Source organism: Loxodonta africana, chromosome 11 (assembly GCF_030014295.1).
Source record: "Loxodonta africana isolate mLoxAfr1 chromosome 11, mLoxAfr1.hap2, whole genome shotgun sequence".
Taxonomy (NCBI): Eukaryota; Metazoa; Chordata; class Mammalia; order Proboscidea; family Elephantidae; genus Loxodonta; species Loxodonta africana.
In genome coordinates, this window is record NC_087352.1 from 19,326,522 (window position 1) to 19,340,941 (window position 14,420).

Sequence of the window (14,420 nt, forward strand, 5' to 3'; positions counted from 1 at the left end):
GTTTCTTTATGTGACTTGATATTGACTGTTGTCTCTGAGCCATCTATAAGTTATTGTATTAGTTTATGCTTGCTTACTGTGGCGTAGTTTCTTACTTTGTTTTGTTTTGATGTGCCCCAATGGGTTGCTTGAGTAGCTAGCTTGATTATTTTCTCCTTTGGAGCTCTGACATCCTGTCCCCAGCTGGTTAGAGCTGTTATCAGGTATATCAGTCTAGGAGTCCATTCATTTTTCTTCTATGAAATCAGCTCAGGTGTCCAGGTAACTGCTTATCAAGTGTGTGGTACAGGCTCTGTCCTACAGTCTTAGAGGGGCAGGGGTGATTGGTGTATGAACTGGTATCTGGTTGCAGCTGGGGGTCATCCTCTGAACAAGGCAGGGGGCTGAGAACCAACCCGTGAGTGTCTCTGAGGGAAATAAGTCCCTGTTCCCTAGTTCGTGCAGGTGGGTGGGTTCTGCAGATGGACCATGGGTGCCGAATGCTTTTGATGTAAGGACTGGGAGGTACCAGTTATCCTTGGACCCCTGTCACGGGTGACTGGGTGACCTGAGTGGAGCTAGCAGTCCTTAAGCCCCTGATGTGGGTAAGTGAGGACCCTATTTAATAGGCAAAGCAATGTCAAACATCAAACACACACCTCTCCACCACACAGCTGAAATGGTTGGAATCTGCCAATGAGGGCCTATTCTCCTGAAATAGACCCACACAAGTCCATGCAGAGGGGAAAGGTGCACAAAGTCCATGGATCATTTATGCTTGGACAGGAGCCACTTCTGTCCTGAGCTCCCCCAGTTAGTGGAGCTGGCAAATTATCTTTTCCCACAATTGCAAATTTTTCCCTTCTCCAAGGCTGGGAGGATGGCTCTAGGTGCTCAACAGGGCCTATCTTAGGCCCAGGGAATTCAGCCGCTGACGTCAGTTTGGGGGTGGGGGGGGCACAGTAAAATATACTCAAGTACTTATGTTTTACCAAAAGCGCCATTTTTCTCTGGTTCCAGAGGTATGAGTAGGCTGTGTGGTTGGCTGCTTCTCCCTGAGGAAACTGCATCCAAACGCTAGTACGAGCCCGCCACTCCTGCTCCAGAAATGATGCCTGAGGGCTCCCCGAAATTCGGGTCCGGTAACTCCTCTCCACCTGTGAACCATCTCTTCCTCCCCCGTCCCTCTCTTCATTTCCTAAGCTTGCCTTTGATGCTCAGAGCTCCTAGCTTGTCATAAATATACTCATTTCACTTGTTTTTTTCAGGTCTTTGTTCTAAAGAGGGCTCTCCAGAAGTATCTGTCTATTCTGCCATATTGGCTCTGCCTCCACCTGACCTACTTTTGATGGACATTTGGATCTTTTCTAGTTTTGGGCTCTTATAAAGAGAACTGTATAAAGACTCTTGTATTTGATTTCTGATGCCCATGTATATGCATTTCTATTACAAAATATGTAGGCACCAGATCACTTAGTAAAGTTTTCCAAACAGATTTCCAACTTGGTTGTGAAAAGTTACATTACTATCATCAGGATATGGTTGTTTTAGTCATCTATTGTTACATAACAAACCACTCCAAAATGTAAAACAGGAGTATGCTATCATATTTCATAGTTCTTTGAGATGACGGGGCTTAGCTGGGTGGTTGTCACTCGGGGTCTCAGGATGGCAGCTGGGGATAAGTCAGCTGGGTGAGACATTCAAGACTGCCTATTCAAATAGTTGGCAGTTAATGTTCACTATCAGTTGGGAGCTCAGCTACCACTGGACCACAGAGGCTGCACATGGCCTTTTTGTGTATCTTGGACTCCTCTCAGCATAGTGGCTGGGTTATGAGAGGGGGGATGAAAAGATTCAGCACTCCAAGACACCCAGACAAAAGCTTCAAATCTTCTTGTGTCCTATCCTTGGATATTACACTTGTCACTGTCCTCACTCTCTGGGTTTATCTTCCTTTTTATGTCCTTTAATTTGCATAAAACATTCTTTTGTAAATTCTTTAGAATTTTCTACAGCCATTATAATCATGTCACCTGCAAATAAAGGAAGTTTTAATTTTTTTTCTAAACTGACTGCCTTTTACTTCTTTCCTTCTGTACTTCACTGTAAATAAGAGAAAAATGTTCAACAGAAGCTGTGAGAACAGATATTCTTGCCTTGATCCCATCCTTATGGGGAGAGTTTTCAATATGTTACCATTAATTATGATGCTAGAAGCAGGTTTTTCATATATGCCCTTGATCAGATTGAAGAAGTTCTCTTCTAGTTGTAAGTTCTTGAGTTTTTAAAAAATCGTAAATGTCCACTAATTTTTTCAAATGCTTTTTCTGCGTAATTGACAGACATATACGACTTTTTCCTTTTATGATTTTAAGGGGGTGAATGATGCTGATTTTTGAATGTTAAGCTTCACTTGGTCATGATGTATCATGTACATTATACATGTTGAGTTAAATTTGCTAATATTTAAGAATTTTTCTATGTTCGTGAAGAGTATTGGTCTGCAATTGTCTTTTCTTGTAATCTCCTGGTCAAGTTTTTGTATCAGCCTTACACTTTCCCTCCTGATATGAGGTTTTCTCCTCCTTTATTTAGTAAGAAAGCTTGGGGAAATTTGGCATTACTTCTTCCTTATGTGTTTCATATAATTCCACATGCAATGACATCATGATTAATTAAATTATCACCTGTGGTTGATTGCGATGAAGTGACTATGAACCAAGTACCTTGAAGGACAAAGTGACTACTGTTATTCATTGCTATAGTGGCGATAATGTCTACAAAGACTAAGTGGTGGACTGTCTGACTCTGCCTGTACTGTAAAAATAGAAACAAAGCAAATTATAAGCTCAGGTCTAATCTATTAGGTCACATCATAGTCAAAAACTACATAATTTGGATTTTTGAGGAAATATATACTATGTTTTATCAATTGCTCTAAACTATTTACCGAATACACTCTTAAGGCTTCAAGTTTTGAGGTAATTGCAGTGCAAGGGAAAGCTCTGAAACAAATCAAGACTGTAGAGTAAGAAACTTTAGAGCTTGGGGTTCATAAGTCAGAATATCAAATTATACTTGTATTGCCTGTGACAACTGAGAATGCTATAGGCAGTCTCTAGTTAGCCCTGTGGTGCAGAACTCTAGGATCTTGTTTAAAACCTACTTTCTGTTTTTGTTCGTTTGTTTGTTTGTTTTAGAACACATTGGTCCTTTTGAAAAAAGCTCCTGACCCTGGTAGAGACTGAATGCCTGGCCGTAGGATATCAAATGAATATACGATCTGAACTGCCTGTCATGAACTAGGTGTTACATGACACACCAAGCCAAAAGGTTGGGCATCTACAGCAGAAATCCATTTTCAAGTGAAATGTGTATATGACACTAGGCTTCAGCAGTTCCAAAAACACAAATAAGTCACCTGAGTAAAAAAAAAATTCCTACACCACCTGCTCCTGGTATACTGTCCTATCTATGTGAAATAGGATCTACAATCTGAAGGACAGTTCCTTAGGACCACTGTCTGAGGAGGAAAACGTTCCATCTTGTTTTGCGAATGGTTCCTCACAATATGCTGGCACAGCTGGAAGTGGGCTATTATAAACTCAAATACCGTAAACCTGAGAGACAGTGCTGAAGGGAAATTACCCTAGAGATGAAATTTCATTAGTGCATTTGGTTGTTCTTTTCATCTGAACTCAGAGATGGCCAGAAATACAGATCCACACTGAATCATGGCTGAAGATTTGGGTAACATATTTTTCCATTTTGTAAAAATATCTCATTTAAGGAAGTGAGTGTAAAAATGGCATGGCAGCTGTGTCTGACTTCCTCTAACTTCACAAGGGGGAAGGAGAATCAAGATCAACAAACCAAGACCAATTTCGGTGAGGCAGAGGTCAGATATGCCTGCTTTTTCCACCATCTTTACCAATTCTGACACCAACCATCCCTCCCATGGCACTCTCTACTTCTCTACTGAAATCAATAGCTCATTGTAATGGCCACACAGAACTCAGAGAGAATACTTGATCCAGTTCTTCCACCAGGACATCTTCTTCTCAGCTGTGCCCACAGCATGCCTCTCTGTGGCCCCTTGGCTTCAGCCCTGCTCAGACAAGTGTTACAAAGCTCTTTTAGCTCTGCTGATAGCTTCGCTGAGGCCCCCCACTCCACCAGTAAGTTTTGGCCTAAAGGTGCTCAGCTCTAGCTCTGTGGACTAGCAAACCTTGTGGAACCAAGTGTCCTGAGGCCCCCTACCCCTCCAGTAAGTCTCCTGCCTGAAGGCACTCAGCTTTCTCACCCTGTGGACCAGAAAGCCCACCACACCATCTCCTACTGGTCTCCTGCCAGTCTCCTAGCTCTGCTACCTCTGCTGTTGCCATTTCTCTGCTGCTGCTTTTCACCGTCTTGCCATCTTCAGTGTTACACCTCTCTCTCCATCTGTCTCCTGGTTCCAGGAGCTTCTTAGCACAAGGATCCCAGGTCCAAAGGACCCACTCCATTCCTGGTTGTTCTTTCTTGGTGGTGGTGAGGTCCTCTCTTTCTTGCTTCTGAGGTGGCTTATTTCAAACCTAGCAAGATGGCAAAACTGACCAATCCCTGTTTTAGGGTTCCAGAGACATTATCGGCATGGTCCCACCCAGTCACTTGCATGGGAGATACAAGACCACGGCGAGAAACGCCGTACAAAATGCAATCCATTGTAGCACATGAATAGTTTTAATATATTTCACCTTGAGTCTTAAAACATTTTCGTTGAGTATTACATAAACAACATTTATTTCTTCCATGACATAAAAGATAACTTTCTATTGTATTCAGACTTTCAATATTTCTACTGATAAATCAACTCTCAGACTAACTGTGGTTTTTTCAGTATAATCTGCCTCTTCCTCCTGCCCCTGCAGCTAATCTTAAGAATTTCTCTTAGTCATTGTTTTTTATTGGTGTTCTGCAGTTCCACTGAAATAACAGAAGCTTGGAGATCTAAAAGGTAAGTGCTAGAATTGACATGGAATATGGGTAACCAGTGAGAAATGAGGTTGGAGAGGTTTGCATGGACAAGGTCATGGAGTCTTGAATAGAAAGATGAAGGATAGGAACTTTATTTGGGTGAGTCACGGAGGAGTTTTGAGATGGGGTGACACAGAAAGCGGGTGCTGTGGCCTCTGGGATTTACCCCTCCGAGACTTAGGAAAAATTGCCACCATAAACTTTCTGTTCAGGAAAGAAAAAGCTAGCACTTACTGACCACATACTTTGTGTCAGGACTTTTGTGAGCTGTTTTATATGTGCTCTTTCATTGACCTTTCACAGTAACCTGGTTACCTGTTGCTATCAAGCCGATTCCAACTCATAGTGACATCGTGTGTGCAGAGTAAAACTCCACTCCACTGGGTTTTCAAGGCTGTGGACTATCGGAAGCAGATAGGCAGAGCTTTCTTGAGAGGTGCCTCTGGGTGGGTTTGAATCACCAATCTTTTAGTTAGTAGTCAAACAATCATTTGAGCCATCCAGCGACTGACTCCAAATAACCTGGTTACATAGAACTTACTTGCCTGCTTTACAGAGCTGTAAAGTGAGGCATACAGGTACAATGTGACTTGCTCATTAAGTGACATAATGGATCTGAACTCACGTCTCTTGGACAGAATCCACATATGCCAGAACATTCATGTAGTCCATCACCAAGAAGTCCATTCAGTTTTAAAGATTCAAAACCTGAGAGAGGCCATGTACTTTCCACTCAAGGCTATGGCTTTGAGCATTTCCTCATTTGTGTGTCATTATCTCTGCATATTCAATGTCAGTGTCCTTCTGTTCCTGCAGCCTCAGCTTCTTAAAGTTGAGGGATGCATAGTGGAGCTCTTGTTTCTCTCTTGAGATAGGTCCAGCCCCAGCAGGGCCTCGGTGGTCTGAAGGAATGCCTATCAGGAACTGGTGCTGGAGTCCCTGAGGGTAAAGAAGAGAATGGATTGAGATCAAGGCAGTGGGGTTTAGGATAAAGCAGCGAAGGACCAGAAAGAAACTGGGAGTGATGAACGCTTTGTCATTTATCCATTCATTTATTCAAAAATACCTAATAATTCAGATTGGCCAGCCCTTACTGAGTGCTTATACTAATCACATTATGTTCTCAGAAAAATGCTGTGGAGAGGATAGTCTTATCATTGTCATCTTAAAATTTAAAAAACAAAAAACCGAAGCTAGGAGAGTTTATATACATTGCTTGAAGACACATTCATATATAAATGCACCATTGAGTCAAGAGTCAAAACCAGTACTTTCCAACTACAGAGCCTGCCATCTTATTAATTGCCTGGTAGTGTGCTCAGTGCTCGACGTAGAGTGATGATGAATGTAGACACAGTTCCTGATATTGTGCAGCGGATGGCTTTCTAGCAGAGGCTCTTATTAAATAAATAGAAAACTAATGCATTTCAAGTCATAAGTTTGAGATGGTAGATATTTTGAAACATAAATCAGGGGTAGGGGTGGCATAACTCATTCCTGGACAGGTACTAGAAGACAGACAGAGACCAAGCCCTGAAGTAAAGGTGATAACCAGAGACCCTCTCCTATATTTGCCCATCCCTTGATACCTTCTAGAAGAATGGATAGAAGCTCTGGAGAAAGAGCTTCAGAAAATCTGTATAGTGATTTCCTTGAGTCTTTGGCTGAATATTCAGCTGCACATGCATACTATGAGATGCCATAAATCTGATTTAAAAAACATGCTATTTGAGAAAGAACAATTATGGGGAAAATAGAGTAAAGATTAATCTAAACTCACCCTAACAAAGCTTGTATTAAAAGCTTTGAATGGGTCAAGATGATCCAGAAGTAAATTAACTGACTGCCAGTGGAAAGCTTAACAATCTTTAAAGGAATCCTAGAATATCCAGATAATCAACTATATAACATAACATCCAGCATCCTTCCCCAAATTACTGAATATTCAAAGAAGCTACAAAATATGAGCTATGACAAGTATAGAAGCAGTCACTAGAAACAGTTTCCAACATTTCAGAAATGAAGAAATTTTAAGACAGGTATTAATAAATATGTTCAAGGAATAAACAGAAGCAGAAGCTCCATGCAGAAATCATGAAATCAGACATCCACTTCATACAATACAGACAACTCAACTCTGGAATAATTAAGACCTAAATTATCTAAATGCCAAAAGCAAAAAAACTTTAAATTTTTGTGTAAAATATAGGTGAATATGTTTCTGATCTTAGGGCAGGAAATATTTTCTTTAAAAAGACACCAAATCACTCAACATATAAGGTTTAATTAATACGACCGTATCAAAAATAAAGGCTTAGGTTCAGCAAGTCACCTTAAGAAAAGCAAAATGACAAGCTACACACTGGAAAAAGTTATTTGTAATACACGTAAATTACATAAGCTGGTATTAAAACTATGTAATGACTTCCTACAGATTAGTAAGGAAAGGACAAACTACCAACACTAAAAATGGGCAATAGCCATGAGCAGGGGAGAGGTAGACATTTATGTGTTCTTGACACCATAAAAACACATAAATAAACGCAAAATATTTAGTAATCAGGAAAGTGTAAATGAAGAGCTCAATGTGCTATGCCAGTTTTATTAGCAAAAATGAGAAGTCTGAGAAATCAAGTGTTGGAAAGAATGTGAATGAATAAACCACCTTAGATGTAGTTGGTGGGAATGTATATTGGTCCACCATGTTGAAAAACCATTGGCATTACCTTGTTAAGATGGACATTTTTTTACCGTGATCTAGCAATTTAGTTCTTAGATACGTGACCAAGAAACTGCGCATGAACACACCGAGACGTGAAATAATAATGTTTGTAACAGCCACACCTGGAAATAGTCTAAATAATCATCAACACGAGACCAGATAAATAAATTGTGTTGTAATAGCACGATATATTTATTATATGGCAATAAAAACTAATGAACTACATCTACATATAACAATGTGGATGGATCTTAATAATGTTAACTGGTGCCAAAAGACTACATTGAGCATAATGCACTTTTTACAAAGTCTGAAATAAACAAATATAATCAATATATTATGCATTGCCATTGACTCAATTCCAACTCATAGCAACCCTCTAGGACAGAGTAGACCTGCCCCACATGGTTTCTAAGGAACATTCGTGGACTCAAACTGCTGATCTTTTGGTTAGCAGCTGCAGCTCTTAACCACTACGTCACCAGTGTTTCCAATCAATATATTGCTATTGTGTAATTCCATGAGCGGGAGAGGCGGGAGAGGTAACAGCTATGGAATAATAAACAGAATTCAGGATAGAGGCTACTCAAGAAGGAGGTAGCTAGAGGGTTGGGAAGAGAAGAAACACACAGGTAGATGCAACCTATTATCAGCAGTCTCATTCTTGGATTGAGTAAGGGGTTAATGGTTTATATTATAAAGGAAAAAAAAGATAGGAGAGGTCCATGAGTAGATGAATCATAACAGAATATCATGAACCAAGCATTGCTGCTGATTTAATGACTGATGTAATTGACCTGCTATGAATTAAATATACACATGTACATGTGAGAAGGGGCTCTAGTGCTGCAGTGGTTAAGAGTTTGGCTGCTAGCCAAAAGGCTGCACTTCAATTTCACCAGCCACTCCTTGGAAACATTAAAGGACCGTTCTACTTTGTAGTATATGGTTCCTATGACTCAGAATCAACTCAAAGGCAACGAATGTTTTTTCACCTATGAGGAGGAGCCCTGGTGGCGAAATGGTTAAGTACTCAGCTGCTAACCAAAAAGCTGGAGGTGGAAACCCCCCAGTGGCTCTGCAGGAGAAAGACCTGCAGTCTGCTCACATGAAGATTACAACCTAGAAAACCCTATGGGGAAGATCTACTCTGTCACATTGGGTTGAGATGGGTTGAAATCTACTCGATGGTGTCCTACAACAACAACACATGTGAGAGGTGTTGGGAACAGGGTGCGTAGAGTTGGCCAACAGGACCCTGTAATGGACCCATCCCTTTTTCTTGGGGAGGCCCTAGCATGGAAGGGGACAGGCCTGTGTTTGCAATTATGACACAGTGAGCCTCACAAAACAGGGATGTACTCTGGGATGCTGGTACACAGAGGAGAGGGTATTGGCCTCTTGCTCAGAAGGGGTTGGCCGCAGTTTCCACAGGGAAAGGATAATATTTCATTTGCATTTTGAATAATACACATGATTTTGCCAGTAGAACTAGTGACCTAGTTAGTGGCAAGTCTAGAGGAGGGGACATTGTTACTGCAGAGCCAGGTCTGATCAGGAAAATTGAGAACAGTGAGGTGGAGCACAATGCAAAGGCATGGAGGGGAGGAAACGGATTGAAGAGGGCATGATACTATGCCAAAGAATTTGGCGTCTTCTCCAAGCTATAGGGAGCTGACAGAGACATCTAAACCATAGAAACTATGGAGGGACTAGACAATAATTATTTCTGAAAGATTTTCCCAGTGGCCTGTATTGAGAACAGATGGGGGCAAGAACATTCAGTGGGCTCCGGGATCCAGGAGGGAGATGATGAAACCTCAGTGAGCATAGGAGTAAAAGGTGAAGGAGACCAGTCTGACTTCTATCTGGAAAGAAGGATAGAACTTGATAATTTATAGTCTCTATGGAATGAGACTAAAATGAAAAGAACCCCCTGGTCTCCAGATGAGGGACTCTTGGGTGGAAAATGCTAAGTGTTGAATGCTAATAGGGAAGGGCCTAAGGGTGGTGTCCAAAAGGGGTAATGCTGAATAAGAGGTGTCCCTATCACTCACCCATGATCCTGAACCCAAGACCGGGTTCACATCATTCATGTCTTCCACTGTCTTAGCTGCTTTCTTCTTCTGAGTCTTCAATCTGAGGGAAAAGCCCAGAGCTTTTCAGCCTTATTATTTGGGACCTGGAGTAGGTAGATCATTCCCCTACTCCCTATGAAGAACATGGAAATGGAGACTGGGACAGATGAAGAAGGGTCTAGTCTCCAGGTTCTCCTCTTAACCCAAGAGCTGGACTAGAAGTTTGAAGGAGATCCCAGATTGGTCCAACTGATCATAGGTGGAAGCCTCCAGTCCTTCCTAATTATTCCAGGTTCCTCCAGCTCAGATTTTCTCAGACTGTACAACCTGCATAACCACTGCACCCCAGGTGTCTCCCTCCATCCCAGGAGCCTGCTCACTCTCACCTGAAGATGAGGAAAAGACAGAGACAAATCAGGGCCATGCCACCAGCTCCTCCAGCAACTCCAAGGACTTCTGAACCTGACCTGGGTTCTGGTTTCCCTACAGATAATTCGAGGCTCGATTAAATACCAATCCCAACACATGGCATCCTTCCAACCATCCACTCCTCTCTGCCCTCAATTAGTGTGTCTGACGCCCACCCAGGGCTCAGTTACTTGGCATCCCATTGTTCTGTAGACCCTGAGCCAGCCTCTTCACAACACACTGCACATCCCCACCAGCCAAAGGACTGAGGGTCTTATCCCCAGCCACTCCTGTCTTGGCCTTGGGTCCTCTCCTCCAATGTCCACCTCTCTAGGGATGGGGCTCCTCTTCCACTGAAGACCCTTAACCTGGCAGCAGCAGAACAGTGATGCTCTAGGCTCCATGGACATTCTGAGCCTCACAGCAGAGTCTGAGGCCAAGACTGAGTCCAGCACTGAGGCTCAGGTGCTGTTGGCCCAGGGCTCTGAGGAGCTCGAAGTGACTATGAAGGACGTGTTGCTGCTATTCCCCTCCACCAGCTCATTCCCAACCAGCCTGTGCAAGGAGAAGGCCGATTAGGCTCAGGCAGAGCAGCTGCAGCACAGACCCTCAGCTTCCCAGAGCAGAAGGGACTGAGAAGCTGTGGGGGATCTGTGAGGAGGAAGGAGAGGGTTTAGCATGGGACTGTTTTGTCTCTAATACCATGGAGTCCTTCTCCAGGTGCCTCCAAACTCACAGTGAACAGAGACATTCAGAAAAACATGCTGGGAGCCCAGGTGGTTTTGAGCTCGGCAGGTGAACACTCCTTCTCCAGTCCCTGCTTGAGGCAGCTCCATGTATCCAGTGTTAGAGACGACAGAAGCATTCAGGCTTGAGGACTCCCAGAACCAGCTCAGCTCTGCAGGGGGATTGCTATCAGCAACACAGACCAGATGCAGGGGCTGGCCCTCCAGGGAGAGAAAAGATGAGGCATTTCCCAGGATGTTGAGGGCTTTGGGAGAAAGAGAAATATATGGAAAGAGAGAAAAAGAAATACAGAGAGAGAGAGGAATACGGAGAGAGAGATGAAGAAAGACAGAAATACACAGATAGATGGAGAGAGGGAGAGAGATGACGAAAGAGAGAAATATGGAGAGAGAGAGGTAGAGAGAGATACAGGGAAAGAGAGAGAGAGAGAGAGAGCACTATGGGATGCTAACAGCCCTGTCCTCCTCTCTGCCAGGGTCAAGCCTAGTGTCTCTCTCCTTCCGTGGTATCCACACTAGCCCTGGGGATGCGGGTAGAGTCCAGGCCTCAGGCCTTCAGAAGAGGCCCAGATCATTTTCCTAGAGTTATCCCAGCTGCCTGACTGATGGAGGACAGAGGACCTCAAACAGGCATACAGTAGACAAATGCAGTTAATGGGCTAAGGAAAAACTCAAGGAACACCAGGAAGAGGAAAAACATCAGAGAAGAGGGTGAAGTGAGAGAGTAGGACGGGTTCTGTTTGAACTGGCAAAAGAGAATTGTGGGTGAGCAAAAGACTGACTTCCAGAAGTTGACAAGAGTGGGGGGCTTTGTCCCTCTGCTCTCCCTCGTCAGCTGGTGTTATGGTATTGAATTGCGTCTCCCAAAAATATGTCTTGTAAATCCTAACCTCTGCTTCTGGTTATAATCCCATTTGTGAGTGGGCTATGTTTGTTATCTTAATGAGGCAGAATTACGTTATGTTAATGACGATTAGATTTTGTTTTTTACATTAATGAGGCTAGATTAGAGTGTGTCTTGTGTCAATCCGTTTTGAAGTATAAAAGGTATTAAACAAGCAAGCTATGTAGCCGAGATGGAGGAAGAGAGATGCCAAGTCACATGAAGATCACCCAGGAGCAGAAGCTCAAAGAGAAAAGGCCATGAACAGAGCCAAGCCAAAAGAGACAGAAAGTTTTCCCCTAGAGCTGAAATCTGGCTTTGGACTTCTAGCCTCCTAAATTATAAGAAATAAATTTTTGTTTGTTAAAACCACCCACCTGTGGGTATTTCTGTTATAGCAGCACTAGATAACTAAGACAACTGGTTTCTTCTACACCATGCAGTCCTTGGTTAGTTGGAGCTCTGAGACCTAAGGTCTGTCCTGAGCTGGCAAAGACTCTGCTTCTATCCCAGCCCCGGAGATGAGAAGTTCTTTCCTACCTGTGCTGTTTCCTTGGGAGACTGTGAGGACCATGTTCTGTGGAGCATCTGGGACAGAAGATGTGGCAACCTCATCATCCATGGTGAGAAATGAGTGGTCATTGGGCCTTTCCCTCAGAAGCCATAGAAACAGGTAAGGAGGTTCCTTCCTGCTTGGCTACCAGGTTCCAGTCATCAAGCCCTGCCAGCCCCACCATGGCCCCACACACTCAGTTACCCAGGCATCCCCACCCAGCACTCACAGGAAATATTGAGCTGGATGGTCCTCTTTACAGTCACTCCAACTGCAGGGAAGGTCACCTGACATGTGAGGCTGGTGCCATGATCCTGGGGTCTTGGGGAAAGGGTGAGCACTGAGGAGAGGTGGGTCCGGGGGCCCAAGGAGGTGAGGGCTGCTGAGTTCCAGGAGAAGATGGGGGGCGTCCCCTGCTCACAGGCCCAGGGCACAGTGCAAGTCAGATTCCTGGGGTGGCCAGACTCCAGGATTCCTGGGATCTGGATGTTGGGTGATTGAGTCAGGGCTGGGGAGGAAACAGGGGAGATGACAGCTCCTCAGCATGTTGTCTGCCAGACCCAGGGTCTTGTCATAATGGTCTCCATCCCCATGGGGAACAGAACCATGTATTTTCTACTTCTCATATACCACACCCTTTTCCTCGGCCCCTCTGGTACCTGTCACCTTCAGAGAGAACATCTTATCTCCATATGCGTATCCGTGAAAATGATTATCAGTTCGGAAGGAGTATGTCCCACTGTCCTCCATTTTGACATCTCTGATGCTCAGGGAGCAGTTGTTGACCCAGGGATCCCCAAGAAGGAAGAATCGGCCCTTGGTCCTTTCCTGCACCTTCTGTCCTTGTTTGTTTGTGGCCACTAGAAGACCTTGGTTTTTACTCTTTCCTTCCTGGAACCAAAACATGTGGTGGTATCCATAGGAATAACTAAGGTAGGAAAATTTACAGGGCACAAGGACACACAGGCCCTCCTGCACTGTCACAGATTCCTGCAGTTCCAGCTCGATTTTCCAACTCCGAGTAAGGGATCCTAGGAGAGAGAGAGACTCAGCTTCAAGCTCAAGAAATCCCCTTAGCGGAACCCCTCACCCCCTCAGCCCACTCACCTCCCCACAGCAGGGGCAGCAGCAGCAGTGGCAGCATCTCTGGCCCCTGCCTAAGGGAGTCTGCCTTCCAGAGTCCCTCTGAAAGGGAAAAGGAAAGCCACAGATATTGAAGGGCAGAGGAAGCCTGGGCAGGAAGACAGTGGTGACAACAAAATGTAAAAGAGAAAAACCTCAGAAGAGGAACTTTAGACTCAGTTGAGATTGGTTATTCGAGATTATCCAATTCCATTTCTGCACGTCACGGATTAACTCTGAGGCTCATAGGAGGCAAGAGGCTTGTCCTGCTTAAGGCAGCAATGAAAGACAGGAGCCCCCAAGTCCTGCCTCCTGGTCTTGTGCACAATGGTCTGTTCTGGGGAAGTAGGGACCACCTGGCCAGACCCCTCGGAGTTGTAGACTCTGGACCCTAGTGAAGGTCAGCCTGCCAGTGGTGGGACTTGGGATGTCCTGAGTATCAGAGGTATAGGAGAAGGATTTAGATGCTTCACTCATTTCATTCATTCATTTCACTCATTTATTCACAAACTAGGGGCTTGTTATAGATTGAATTGTTTTCCCCAAAAAGATATCTTGAACTCCTAACCCCTATTCCCTGAGAATGTGACATTGTTTGAATATAGGGTCTTTGAAGATGTTATCAGTTAAGTTCACATGAGGTCATACTGGCATAGGATGGATCCTAATCCACTCTGAGTGGTGTCCATATGAAAAAGCAGAAGAGACATGGAGAGACACAGAGGGAAGATGACCATGTGAAGATGGAGGCAGAAATTGAAGTGATATGTGTACGAGCCAAGAAACACCAAAGATAGCCAGCCACCACCAGAATCTAGGAGACAGGCATGGAACAGATTCTCCCTCACAGCCTCAGAAGGAATCAAAATGGCTGATGCCCTGATTTTGGACTCCCAGCATCCAGAACTAT

The 14,420-nt window shown here is 44.0% G+C and overlaps 1 protein-coding gene across 13 annotated transcripts; it reads right to left on the bottom strand.

Annotated features, from left to right (window-relative positions):
- Positions 1 to 5,044: 5,044 nt before the first annotated feature.
- Positions 5,045 to 13,639, bottom strand: LOC100664912 (sialic acid-binding Ig-like lectin 6). 13 transcript variants are annotated; one of them, XM_023543357.2, is made up of 8 exons: positions 13,496 to 13,637; positions 13,048 to 13,419; positions 12,618 to 12,896; positions 12,376 to 12,482; positions 10,943 to 11,153; positions 10,185 to 10,281; positions 9,778 to 9,859; positions 5,045 to 5,937 (listed from the first exon to the last, which is right to left on the bottom strand). In XM_023543357.2, the coding sequence occupies exons 1-8, from the start codon at positions 13,530 to 13,532 to the stop codon at positions 5,758 to 5,760; spliced, it is 1,365 nt and encodes a 454-aa protein (XP_023399125.1). In that variant the 5' UTR covers positions 13,533 to 13,637; the 3' UTR covers positions 5,045 to 5,757. The 13 variants fall into 13 exon arrangements, 10 of the variants coding, with proteins under 10 accessions (XP_023399125.1, XP_023399124.1, XP_023399128.1 ...); XM_023543356.2 differs by having other exon boundaries at positions 12,376 to 12,488; XM_023543360.2 differs by having other exon boundaries at positions 10,943 to 11,104; positions 12,376 to 12,423; positions 13,496 to 13,636.
- Between the last annotated feature and the right edge of the window lie 781 nt (positions 13,640 to 14,420).